Source organism: Megalops cyprinoides, chromosome 6, assembly GCF_013368585.1.
Source record: "Megalops cyprinoides isolate fMegCyp1 chromosome 6, fMegCyp1.pri, whole genome shotgun sequence".
Classification (NCBI taxonomy): Eukaryota; Metazoa; Chordata; class Actinopteri; order Elopiformes; family Megalopidae; genus Megalops; species Megalops cyprinoides.
Window position 1 is genome coordinate 24,867,890 of NC_050588.1, and position 14,326 is coordinate 24,882,215.

Consider the following 14,326-nt stretch of genomic DNA (forward strand, 5'->3'; position numbering starts at 1 on the left):
AAACACACCAAATACTATAATTAATCCACAATGTATACAGGGAATGTATACTTCTACAATTATTCTGACATAGTACTGATAAAATTATAACAGAGCAAAAATTGCAATCACAACTGCTGAACACATGTTAACAAAATATCTAAACAAAACATGTGGCTTTAAGTCACCCTCAGCACCCAAAACCAACACATATCAAACCATCCTTTAAACTAGATTCAGCCACAGGTCAGAACACAAGCTAAAGTGGATCCTTTTGCCCTTCTCAATATTCTCAAGCCTGGAATCCCAGCTCCTTAAGCAAACTGCATGATAAAAATTAACCAGTTACAATGATAAAATGCCACAAAGAGGAAATACAAAACCCTTTTCTTTTTCCCAGGACAAATTAAATTGTCAAGTTTTACACAAGAAAGCTAGTGAAATTACAGAATCAATCATATTGACAAACCTGACAAACTCCATTTAGCTGGCAGGGTAAACAGAGAGCTGGGCCATGCGGAGAACAGCGAGGTGCGAGAGAGAGAGAGGCAGGCTATGCTACGCTGTGCTGTGCTGTGGCGTCTCCGGCTTTCCTCGGGATACAGACAGATTGCACACACAAGGTTGCTCCCCGGCTGACAAGATACAAAACTATCCAATCAACCACGCCCTTCTCCACCAATCACAACCAGCCCCCTAAACATAATCAATTCAAATGGCCCGCACAATGGGGCGCCGCAGGCCGTGACTGCAGGTGAAGTAATGCCTTTGTGTGGGGCCCTTTAAAGAGACCACAGTTGACGGCTGTTAACCCTTTGACCCCTGCTGAGGCTGTGGCCCTGCTATTGAAACAATGGGAGGCTAGAGAAAAGAAATCCTTTAATTAAACAACAGATAAGTAAACACAGCTATCTAACTTGTGGTTAGAGAAAAAAGAAGAGAATTACCAGACTATCAACTCTTTATTGTTTTTTTAAATGGAGATGTTTACTGCATAAGGGCAGTGAAACTTACTCTATTTTAATTTCTGATAAAAACTAACAAACCAAAAATGCTTGTTATATTTCTGATGAAATATAAATAAAAGAATAAAGCTACACTTACAGTTCAACTGACATCTAATATGTATGTTAATCTTTATTTTTTTCCAAGGCAGTTCTCTGAGAAAAATGCATCATTTTAGTATATCACCGAGGAATAAAACTACCAGAAATTTTGGTTTAAATTGAAATATGAAATGCATGTTTTAAATACATGCATTGTTTAATTAAAAACCACAACAATATTAACAACAGAAATAATAATGCTACACATAATAACTGTTTTAGAAAATATTATCAAAGGCTGTATATATATGGAAAAAAGAAAAACAGCACCCTGCCCCCTACTGGATATTTCTGTACAGCATGCAAGTAAGAGAAAACTAAAAAAAAAATCTCACCAAAAGGCAGGAGATGAATTCATTTTTATTCTACCTAAACCTATAGTTTAAATCATTGATCTTGGGAAAAACCAATTGAAATAATTACTCATCATATGGGTTAAAAAATGAAAATATACAGTCATCACACTGTGAAAAATTATTAATTCATTAAAATAAACTTTTTTTGCGTTAACAGTTGTGGTGGCCCTGTATAGACAACAACATCATACTGATAAAAAAGAATGTATAGTAGTATAACAAGCTGCTAAAAAGAAACGTTCATAACCTTCAGTCAATAAAAGTGTCAGTACAGGATACCTGGATACAGGATCTTCTGATCCACTAATAATAAAAAAAATAGCACAAACATCCATTTCAAACCATTACCCTAATGTGTTAATAACTAAAAACAAGCTTTCCTGAACTGGATGACCTACATAAAACACTGACAGGAAGACCACAAGTGTCAAAAGTGACAATTCCTACATATATCTTATTGAATAATTAAACAGAGAAAAAGCTTCTACTTTCTCACTTACATGGAAAGACACACACACACACACACACACACACACACACACACACACACACTCGCACGCACGTGCACACGCACATACACACACAGCAGCGATCTCTGTTCTGGCCGTGCTCCTCTCCCTCCCAGCTCCCCAGGGCGGCATGTCGGAATATTCTCAATAAAACACCTTTTTAGCAGTAATAGGCCACTGTTCTCATTTCAGTGCTCCCAAAGGCTTCATGATAAATTTAGCAGACATACAGTTCAAGTCTCTCTCTTTTTAATCCTGTGCCTATGCCAGTATACAATAATTACACATAGGTATCAATGTACTGTAGCATGTATAGATTTTCTTAAAAACACCTACAAACTCATATTATCGACATCCCCGCAGCTTCACTTGATCCTGTGACCATCCTCTGTCAGAATATCCAGAAGAAGCACTGAACAAATGTGCTCACATGACGTTCAGTCGACAGCGCCAAAATATAAAGCTCATTTCCTGCCTCATTGTGTTTAAGTGAAAATATGAATAAGTGTGTCACCCTGCCTGGGGTCCTTTGTGACGTTACAGCTTAAATGGGAAAGACAAGGACACATTTCACATCCCTCACATGCACGCACACACACACACACACACACACACACACTCATACGTAACACACATACAGACACACACACACACACACACACACACACACGGGGGGGTTGGGGGGGTTGGGGGGGTGTAGAACAATAACCTGGGTACAAGGTAAAAACGATACCAACAGCACAACAAAAAAAATGTTTTGACATTCTTAAATTAGCCTTACTTTGTTGACGTTTAGTGGAAAATAAGCAATTTTCCTAATATATTTAAAATTCTATTTTAAAGCCTGCTATTTTTGTGTTTCTTAGAAATCACGATATTCTCTGAAGACTTGTTATTTGAGGCTAAAACAAACAAAAAAAGAGTTCCTCTCCTCTACATGAGTCTCTTACAGAAACAAGGCATTTTCCAGGACAGGTGTGTGACTCTTAATGAACATAAGGCAGAGGTCAAAGGAAAGGCCACACTTACCTAAAACACTTCTCACAAATTGCCTGTTTGTCATTTATTCCGTAACTGTGGGCTTTATCTCATTTGCACAGATAAAACCCCTGATCAACCCCTCTTTATTCCCTCAACATACTAGTCGAGAAACACCCCCAAATGTACCGTAAAGTATCGAATCATCCAACGAGACAGTCCCTACCGCGATTTACCGCTATTACAGGCTTGTTTATGAACACAGAAATGCAGATTTTTTTTTAAAATTTGCTCATTTGCCCTTTTTCACCATTTTACTTTCCCCAAGTAATTTGAATAAACCTTTCATGTAAAAAAAGAAAAAAAACAAGAGTTATCTCAATTTAATTTACCAAAAGTTTCCTGTGTCAATATGCCACAATGTCTTCAAATTTGTTGTGCTTGCTTTGAGTTACGTCTGCTGTGGTTTTAACAGTTAGTCAAAACAGGATACCATTTTCATATTTAATCACCAAATCCAGTGGCAAATCTTTCATTTTTTGTATGCAACATCAAATAAGGGGGTGGGGAAATTTTATTTTTCATCCATTCTACATGAGTCGTCAAAGACTATATTTGGAAGTACCCACCCCCAAAAAAACAGTTTAACTGCGTGGGAAAATAAACATGAATACTGCTGTCAAAATGCACAATGCTGTCATGGAGTAATGAATAATATTGTGAATGGAGTTTTTGTTTAGGGGGATTAGGTATCCAGTACATCCTCCCGCCACACAATTTAAGATGTGATGAAATCCCTTTTTTATGATATGTGTTGTCTGACTTAATTCATCATAATCATCTTTTTTTCCCTTTTTACCACAACATCCTCTGAACCAAATTCATGTGAGTCAGATGTGGTAAAACACTCAAATCAAAATCAAATCATTATTGTGAGATCTAATCCACACTACAAGTGTAAATGCATAAAGGGAAATAATCCAGAGCTGTGGTTTGGGTTTTAACAGGTAGCAGAGTGCATCAATGACATTCACCTGGTGCTATGGAATCCTATATCACAGTAAAGAGGGTCTACATTCCCCCAGCATGCTACATCCCCACACAAACACACTCCTCATCTGTTCATTCCACAGTTAGCATTACGCAACTTTGAAGTTGCAAATGTAATGGTGCTCGCCCACAACAAATGATGATCTTTCCAGCTCTAGATTGGCTATTTTTTTTTCATTCATTATTCTAGGTGACATTTCTTCTTGAAGAGATAAATACATACACACATACATACAAATATAAATTTAAATTTTAAAGTTAAGTTAAGTGTTAGAGATATCAGACTGACTCCAGTCTATGAATATGGTCCCACTTCAGACACTGCGACACTCAGAATTCGGAAAGTCCCCAAACTGCGGCGTGAGATCGCTACAGAAATAAGAGGCAAAAGGCCTGATAATGCCCACCGCAATAACACATCAACACAAACAATCGGCCGGTTTGGAACGGCAGGCACGTCGCCAAACAGCTGAGTGAATATCTGATATCGCTGCTGGTATTTTTATGTGTGATCTATGGCTTATATATATGTCCATCCATTCCACCCAAAGGGAGTATGAATCATCCCAAACAGCACATGGCTGGCATCAGGATATTGTGGCAGAAAATGATGTAAAGATACTTGATGGGGAGGGAAACAGCTTGAAGGGAAACGCTGGGGCCTAAAAAAATGGTTGCAGGGCTCTTTAAGCACTGTGACGGGAGTCAATACGACAGCCATCTGATGTCTGAGAGTTACTCACAGGCTGAGGCAGACTGTCTGGAAATAGGAGAGATGACTTCATTCAGACAGAATTATCAAAACCTGTTTCTAATATATACAGTACACATAATACATTTTTACAATATGACAAGAAAAACAAACTGCAGAAAAAAGATCCTGATCCTTGGTTACACAGCCATGCGGTATCTGTGATATGTTGATAATTCTTGGCGTGTGATATCACTGTGAAGCAACAAAGACTTATGAAACAGGAATTCACTGTCACACTACCTCCAGACCTTGCTCAAGACATGCGGACACACACACACGCTCGCTTGCTCCATTGAAAGCACACATGCACGTGCACACACACACGCTCTCTCTCACACACACACACACACACACACACACACACACACAAACACACAAACACACAAACGCACACACTGTAGCTTGAACTGAGAAATCCATGACTTGATGCAAATCACCTTAATCACATAAACATAAATTATACAATGTAAATACATTAAAGTCATCTTCCCCGATTTCTGCACCTTTAGAAAAATATTACTTCATCAGAAATTCAGATCCCACTTGGTTCCTATTCAACACGCATCAAGCTGCCTGTGAGGATCAGCCACAAAGTACTGCGTGGACGCGAGCTGCTTCCATTGTTTGAAAGGGGCTTTTTATTTACAACAGGGCTAATTTCGGCGAGGTCCACACCTTGGGCGCGCATCCCGGAGAGATTGCGGCCGCCCCCATTGTCCCGCTATCTCAGCTGGCTTTCCCGTGTGGGCCAGGCGCCAAGCGGGGCCAGGCAAACGCCTCATTGTCACCTCGACAGTGGGTCCGGGCCCGCTCCAGAACCGCTTTGCAACGGGAGACACTCGGAATGGCTGGCAGAGGTCCAGCACCGCTCTCTAATGAGTTACAGATCGGAGCGCTATACTGTGCATGTGTCAGGATAATGCCATGGGTCTACGCTAAAAATGATAGATCAAAAAAAAAAAAAAACACACACAAACAGATTTCTCTTCCTGTCAAAGGGAGAGAGAGAGACATGTGACCCCTGCGTTCTGTCACATGACACGTCTCTGCAGATCACGCACGGAGGCATGGCAAGGGGACCGCTTTGCAACAACAAAAGAAACACAGCAGGGTATCTTCGCAAGCACTGAAAGGACATTCTCCTTTGACCTATAAATGCCCTCCACGAAACACAATATGATGGAGTGAGAATGAATGAGTGAGTCAGTGAGGTTAGTGAGTGAGTGAGTGAATGAATGGATGAGGGAGTGAATGGGAAACCAAATGAGTGGAGGGGAAATGTTTAAACTCAAACCACAGAAAAATGTAAATTGATCTGTTGACACTTTTTTTCACGGTATTGTTGTTCTTTTATTCACTGTCTTCACTGGAGGCATAAGCAGATGAAACCGTATCGAAGACAAGGTGATTTTACTTGGATCATTCTCCTGTCTTTTAAACATGACAAGGATAAAACATATGATCATAAAAGTGCAAAGTACTGTAACCCTACAAACATCTGTAATAGCTAAAGTTCCAGAGCAAAATTGCCAGCAAAGTACATTGTAATAATTTTGGAAATTAGGTTTGGAACCTACTTTAAAATTTTCAGTTTGTTCTGAGACAAGGAAAGTAGGCTATGTGCTTTGGTGCAAAACTCATGCACTATAAGCTCTCACAAGGTAAACGTTTATAGGCTTAAAAACCCATTAATGCAAGTGACACATAGATAATACAGTACAATCAAGGCAACAATCCCGATTTTTAACAAGCCTAATCTGGGTATTACGCTGATGATCGTGGAACCATGTTGACATGACATCGCCAACCCAGCTGCACATCACATAATCCACTATAGGTGGTGGGATCCTTCCCATGATTCCTTGCAGTGCAGCGTAGTTAACCGTGTTGGCTCCTTGGTGTTGCTACAAACGAGACTCATTTTTTTCTCCACGGTGCGAGTGGACTATCAGCAAGGGTCCGACAGCGTTGTTCCTAATTACCTATTTCTCCACTCCCGATCCTGCTGCTGGCATAATTAGTTACCTGGGGCTGCAATCCAATTTGAAGTGATGACAAGAAAGTGATCCATGAAAAAGTAATAAGTTAAATCCAATTTCAGCCTGCCTCTAATTAAATGCACATGGAACTAATGACTCAAACCCTACCATTTCAGTGATAACGGTAATTAGCGAGGTGGGAGTCACTCTCTCTTTTTCACCACTGTAGGTGTAAACCATGAGGTAAAGTGGCACAGACTCTTTTAATTACACATGTCATTCTGTCAGTAATTTACTTGCTTTTGACCAGTCAAGTATGTTTAGCTTCTCTAGGCCCCGTGTTTAGCTTCTCTTGGCCCGCACAGCAGCTGTTCGTACATTTAGTCAAATTAAACGCCTTGAGCAGAAGTGCATGCGACTATAACTGAAAGTTTTCTTGTATAATTCTCATCACTGAAACCATGTACTTGGAAAAACAAAACCAAAAATGCAGCTTAAAGCTGACTGCCAGTCCAGCTCTTCGGACTGATGTTTTTTCTGATGCTTTTCCTTGTTTCTTTACCTGCAATCGTTACTCTGCTTCATTAGAGATTTTTTTTCTAAAATATAATTGTGTTTGAGTGGGTCACCACTCGGCAGAACACAAGCAAGGATCGCGCCTGCATTCACTTCTTTCCCATAAGAGCACTGTGGAGCTGAGTGTGTCTCCGCCCTTGAAAGTCCCCCCTTTCCATCATAATGTCATCCTTTTGTCGCTTTAAGAGCGTCACTTAGAGAGTGTGTCATAATTGTTGTATTATGTTTCTTTTGATTACCTGTTCCTGTCGACTCAGAATCATAACCTGAGAGTACTGACTGGCGTCAACAAAGCAAATGTTGTGCATTAAGTGTCTTTTAGACCTGACTTAATGCAGGAGCTCTGTCTTGGAAAAGAGAGCAATAGCAGTGCTTTAGATCATTATGTTCTAGTGTTTCAGAAATTGCTGCTCCTGAGTGTCTGAATGAAATGGCCTATACACCACCAGGAGACCACAAGTGAACAAGAAATATATTGTACAGTGATGTGTACACACAAAAACGTGCCTGCACGCACATACACACGCGCGCACGCACGCGCGCACACACACACACACACACACACACAGGCAAGCACATTTATGCATATGTACAATCATAGTAATTTATGCAAAATTTAATATTCTTAATGAGAAAATGGACAGTGCAATTCCTGTGATTTAAAATGACATTATCAACCAAGCAAAAACATATTGTGTATAACATAAAAGCACAGGCAATTTACCATTTTATTTAGATGCTATCCTGAACTTATGAGGTTCATAAGCACAGGACAGAGAGGGGGAAAAAAAGATCCAGACTCTCTTTTCAATAGCTGAGTGACAGGTTGGGCAAGCTCTCTGTATACATTAATAAATTAGAATTTTAATTTTGTCTTTGTCTGCGGGAGATGGTCTAGTACTTCACTATGTACCAACAACTGGCTCAGTGGAGGAATCTGCCATGTGGCCTCCACTGTTGACCTCTGCTACACAATTCCCAGCCTGACTCGGGAAACCGTTTAGTTTGATCCTTTCAACTTATTTGAATCCTGACAAATACGCACACAACTGAAAGGTCAACACAGTCATATTTCATCCTCTGGAGCTATTCCTTAGACATCTGCACAACAAAGAGCTTCTTTCTCTACCTGACATTAGACCTAGCCGCTACAATACCTCATTAAAAAAGACCCCCTATGGGAGAGGGAGTATTAAATATTATATACACACACATACATAGCGGGCCACAGTATTAATTACCCAATATGCCCTGAAGTCTTTTCTCAATTTCACACAGCAACAAACAACCCTCCTGTTCAAACAAAGATATGCATCTGTGGCTGCTCAAAAGAGTGCTGAAATTCTAATTGATCTTAAATCAACGTAAATATTACATCAGACACAGACGATGCTTCTTCTTAAAAGCAGAACAGGAACGAAAAAGAAAGGGTGTCTTGCTGGAATTTGTTTTGCATCACAAAGGATGCCCCTTGTAAATGGCATTTAATACCCTCCCCCATTCTGTCACTGCTCATCGGCGCCCCCTGCTGCTTGTGGTGAAGACAGGTTGGACTGGTTTTTTTTTTGTTGTTTTTTAGCTCTTTTCCTCCACTGTCACTGTGGCGATGATGAAAGCCGTGGTCACAGCAGAGCTCTGTAGGCCTGGCTGGGCTCAGATCTCTGCTGGAGGAGTAGAGCACCTTCATTTCCTTTCTTCCAGCCACCCCTTTCATCCCGTCCAAGAACAGAGAACGCAACCGAACCCCTGGTCCTCCTCCGAGTCCCGCAAAACACGCGCCAATGCCAGCTGCCAGCACCGCCAAAGCACAACACCCCAGAACACCCCGACCGACAGCAAAGTACAGACAAACCAAGGACTGACTATGAGTTCTGAAAAACGTGCCAGTTCCCACTGCCAACAGTAGGAAAACACAACACACTGACCAACAGCAAAGTAGGGGACAAACTAGAGCAGGAATATAGGCTATGCTTAATACCATCCATTATCCACTGCTAACACCAGCAAAACAACACCACAAAACAATGACTGACACCTAAGTGCAAGCAAACTAAGGGCTGCCTGTAAGTTAAGCAAAACATGCTCTAATATAGGCTGGCCTCACCAGCAAAACACAAGTACAGACTACAGACTAACAAAAAAGAATAAAACCACTGAGGATTATTTTTCAGACACTAACTGGGCCTGACCTAGGGCTGGACTGCTGCTTTGGCAAATATATGTTTGAGTCATTATAAATAGTGATTTAGTGAAATACCCATGAAATATTTTGTAAATACTCATGTATTCATCTTTGCTGCAGCTGTGTATGTGTCTTAAAGGACACATTCCTCTTTTTACTCATTGACTCACGTTGTCTTTCTGAATCCTCATCAGCTTCTCATTGGTGGACATTGGTTTCGTTCACAATGTAATTTTGAGATCTCAAACAGACAAGGAGCACACTGCTTTTCTTAATTTCCTGTTTATGCCATTTCCCTGGTACATTTCGTACTAAGAATAGCGTGTGACGAAGCAAACAAACAAGAAAAAGAAACAAAGAGAGACAAGGAAAATTTAAGACTTTTCTATACACTTTAAAGCAGCAGTGTCAGCACCAAATAGAGGTTGGTTTTCATTTGATGATGGTAGACCCAGAGTGGAGTGGAGTGGAGACTGTTCAGTGACGGGATAAGAAGGGTGTGTATCTTACCTGTAGGCCTGTCGGTTTCTCGCTGGCTTTGGGGGACTTCAGAGTGCTGCTCTGCAGCTGTTGCTGCTGCTGTTGCTGTTGCTGCTGTTGCTGCTGCTGTTGTTGCTGCTGAAGAAGTATCTGCCGTGCAACTTGTAAAGCCTGGAAGAAAGAGTAAAAAAAAAAAGAAAAAAAATCAAAACAACAACAAAAAAGATCCTTTGTGTTTTGGGCAGAGCAGTTCCCCAGAGAATACTCTTATTGCTTTTTAACACAACAGATGGAACTCAAACGACAATGTGTTCTTGGCTGTTGATAGATAACAAAGCAAACTGTGCATAACAGACAATTTTTCCATCTTCGCTTCCTTCAAACAAATTTACATAGTTTCCTATAGAAACACACACAGCATTATAATAACTTCACAAAACAAACTTGGTGGGGGGAGGGGGGCATAAAAAAGAAAAAATCAATAGCAAGCGACCATTGAAAATATTTTCTGTTATTAAGTTGCACGTAAAGTAAACAGAGATGTCATGGAGTCACTATTAGCCCCTTTTTTGATCTTCATTTCCCTTTGACACAACCCCCCCAGAAAGCAAATAAAAGGTTTATTGCTGCTCCAAATATCTGTTAAAGGACACGGCCTTCTCTGTGGAAAACAAAACACAGTGCAGTCACATGTTTATTGCTCCAGCTACTCCCTTTTCCCTTACGATAAATAATCAAACATGCCATCCAGAACAAACAGGGCCGGAGAGCTGGGAAAAACAGTGGTCATGAAAACGACACTGATACCAAGAAAAGCAAGCGACCGTTCCCACAGCGAGACGCGAGCCTCACACCTACACCAGCAAAACATCTGAGTAAATAACTTCCACTCATTCTTTCCATGTGCCTCTGACGATTACTCCCACCATTAAACAAACAGTCTGGGGCACATCCAAACCATCGTACCAAATGCACACTTTTATTTCTCTGCTACATTATTTGATTGGCCAAGAAGGGCCAGATACCATCAGATTACACAAGGAATATATATATATATATAGAGAGAGAGAGAGAGAGAGACAGCAAGAAAATTGTTTGACAGAAAAAAGATGGTGATAGAGAGACTAAAACAGAAAGTAAGAAAGTAAGTAGACTGAGAAGAATAATAAAAAGAGTGAGGGGGGGAAAAATTAGGTAAGATGATTTCCAAAAATTCAAACAAATACCCCAATTTAACATCCTCGCAGGCCACAGTAAAATCCATATCCTTGTTGGGTATGAAGACAGGACAGCAAACCTGACAGATAGAAATGTGTCTGCCTGCCATAGCTTTGAGGACAGCTGCCAGATATTTGAAAGCAACAACACCAATACTTCTTTGTTCCTTGTTTTATGTTTACCTTTACTATATTATATATTTTTGTTGTAACATTTACTTTCCTCTTCTTCTCAGTGCATTTATTCTTTTTACTTATAATTACTGTACTCATAAATACATAAATTATTGTTTATTATATCATATTTTCTCCATTCATAATGATAGCAAACAAAAGCAAGAGACAGATAGAGAGAGAGGCAGAGAGAACAAGAGACAGAGAGAGCACATGAGAGGTTTGGGCCTATAAAAGCTTTCTAAGACTGTTAAGAGGAGCGGCAGGCAGACAGCACTGTAGCTGGAACACACAGCTGTGCTCGGCACTTGTGTGTGTGCGCTGACCTTCCCAAGCAGAGGGGCTGTGGGATGACATCATGGGGCAGGAATATGACCACAGGCTGCAGAGGGGCCACTCTCCTCTGGTGTTCTCCCTTGGCTCACTCTTTCTCACACACACACACACACACACACACACACACACACACACACACACACACACACACAGAGGAACAAATAGTCTCCCACACACTGTGGCAATGCTGAGACAGACTAGGGCTAATCCCCCAGCATTCCTTGCTGTGCGTGCACACACAGAGACGCACGCGCATTCGCACGCACGCACTGTTCTCTTTCGAGTACAGTTGGCAAGCTCGTCGTCTACACATCCCATCAGGGGGAGGAAGCTCACCCTCACACACAGCACATGTTCAATCTCATTTATTCACATCAACACACTGACTGATAAAACTCATTCAGCCCTGAAAAACCAGGTTTTAATTAGCAGGATAAAGAGGCTGCATTGACTTGTCAGTGTGCATGTGCAAATGTGTGTGCATAACTTTCATGAGTAAATGTGTATGTGTGAGCACTTCATTTTAAAAATTTTTCTTAAATATATTTAAGAAAAATTTTAGTTCATAGGAAAAAGACATGTACTATATAAATAAATGTATATTTCCACCTAGCATTACAAATTTGTTTTAGATAAATAAAGTTTGACTAAACTGGAATCCAGTTAATACGCAAACATACATTTTTGCGTAATGTAAGGACTTCAAGCCTTATCGGTACAAAATATGGTATTTGATTGAAGGTTTGCCCGGTAAGCCTTGCTCAGAAAGTGGAAGAAGCAGCACGCTGGTCCCAGTTCTGTGTATGTGTGACGGATTGTGACAGGGGACAGCCCCCGGTGCACACCCCTGCGCTGAGGACATTTCATGTGGCTTCTTCCTACGGGACGGCATGAGTTTCACTCCCACACAAATGAGCAATCAAACGTAACGATGCTGCACACACGACAAAAACACTGCTTATTTATAGCACACAATTACATAGTGTCAAAGCCTGACATTTCACCCTTACGGTAATCTGGCGAAAACACCCTACCGTCAATGAGTGAGACATGCTTACCTTTCATTAGTGGAACTTACAGGACATAACCAATTATAAAATACAATAGCATATATGTATATAGCATATAATTCAATTGGGCTATATGCACATCAGAACTGGCCCGAATACACACCATGACGGCCCTCTTGCGAACTGGGAAAACACATCAACATTTCTCTAAAACTGTCAGTTGTATAAACTTCAGTTTATCCAGCGACACCTGCACTGCCATCAGATTGTGGCTCATATACAAATCCAACTGGTATAAACATGTTTTGACAGACTTGCTACAGACCACACTACACAGGCTTTGAAATCTATGAATGTGTTCTTCTTCCTGCTTATTAAATGACACTATTATTATTATTATTATTATTACTATTTAATAATAGTAAGAGGAGGAAGAAAAAGAAAAAAAAATTGAGACCAAATATAGATATCTAGATTTCTTTGAAATCCAGAAAAATAAAAGCAATCCATCTCCGATAATGAAAAACAATGAAAACAGCAAACACATTTAAAAAGAGTATGAACTCTTCTCTTGTCTATTAATTTTATGTTGCATGTCTGCTGTGAGTGTGTTCTGTCTAGTGTAATGAAGTAGAGGTGGAGGATTGGAACAAGAAGATGTGAGTCAACAGGAAACAGTATGTGTCTCAGAAACACTCAAGGATGAGATAGCACAGGAATTGGAACTTTGCCCTTTTTTGTAATCAACGACAGCGAGTCTGCCTCTGCTAAAGCACAATGACCCATCCATATAACCCTGGACTACAGACAGCATTACAGCACAATGAAAAAACCAACTTTCATCAGGTTAAAAAACGACAAAATATCTACTATAATGGTTCAACATTACACTGCTCTTACTGACATTTGAATAATGCTAGTCTCACTCATAGATCGCATAAACACAAATGTTACACAAAAATACACTCAGAAATAGGATGCTGAATATGTGTTAGCCTTTTCTTCCACTGAACAACCTGTTTTCATTTGTTACCCTCAAAAAGATGTTAATGCAAGGATATTATGTCCTAATACTCAATGATTTAATTACTTTATTATGTACATAAAAAAAGATTAAAAACTTGAAAGTTGAAACTTCACAACAATGGTGACTGTTTCCGAGGTGAGGGTAGCTAGAGGCTGCAGAATGATTTGTTGTTTAACAAGGCGTCTGTGGCTGCCTGTCTTCCAGAGTGCTAATGCTGTGCTAAAATAACCCATTGTGAGCTGTCACTGTGATGTTTACACAGCTCGCACTCTTTTCTTCACACAAGGCCCCTTTTCTCTCCCGTCTTTCCCTGGAATTCATCTTCTTTTGATCTCACATTCAAAGGTACCGGAGCTTGATAGACACACAAGTCTAAAAGCAGATCCAGACGCCGGCGATAAACTGCCAGCGGATGACAGGCCCGAGCATCTAAAGCTTCGAAAAATGAGGAGAGCAGCATGTCGTCTGAGCGCTACAATAGCACAAATCAAGAGACATATTAGGTGGAACTGATCAGATACAAAAACAGCTCAAAGACAGATAATAGTAACAGATGACTGGGTTACAAAGGAACAGAAGTACGCCTTGCTACAGGCAAGACCGATGCCAATCT

At 40.4% G+C, this 14,326-nt stretch overlaps 1 protein-coding gene across 4 annotated transcripts in view; it reads right to left on the reverse strand.

Annotated features, from left to right (window-relative positions):
- Positions 1 to 14,326, reverse strand: part of foxp1b (forkhead box P1b) — a 166,014-nt gene that overhangs the window by 43,802 nt on the left and 107,886 nt on the right. For 3 of the 4 annotated variants that reach the window (XM_036530883.1, XM_036530881.1, XM_036530882.1), the window contains one exon: positions 9,980 to 10,120. In XM_036530883.1, the coding sequence (XP_036386776.1) occupies positions 9,980 to 10,120 (141 nt within the window). Of the gene's footprint in view, positions 1 to 448; positions 561 to 9,979; positions 10,121 to 14,326 lie in introns of those variants that run through there. The other variant, XM_036530884.1, reaches the window with a different exon arrangement.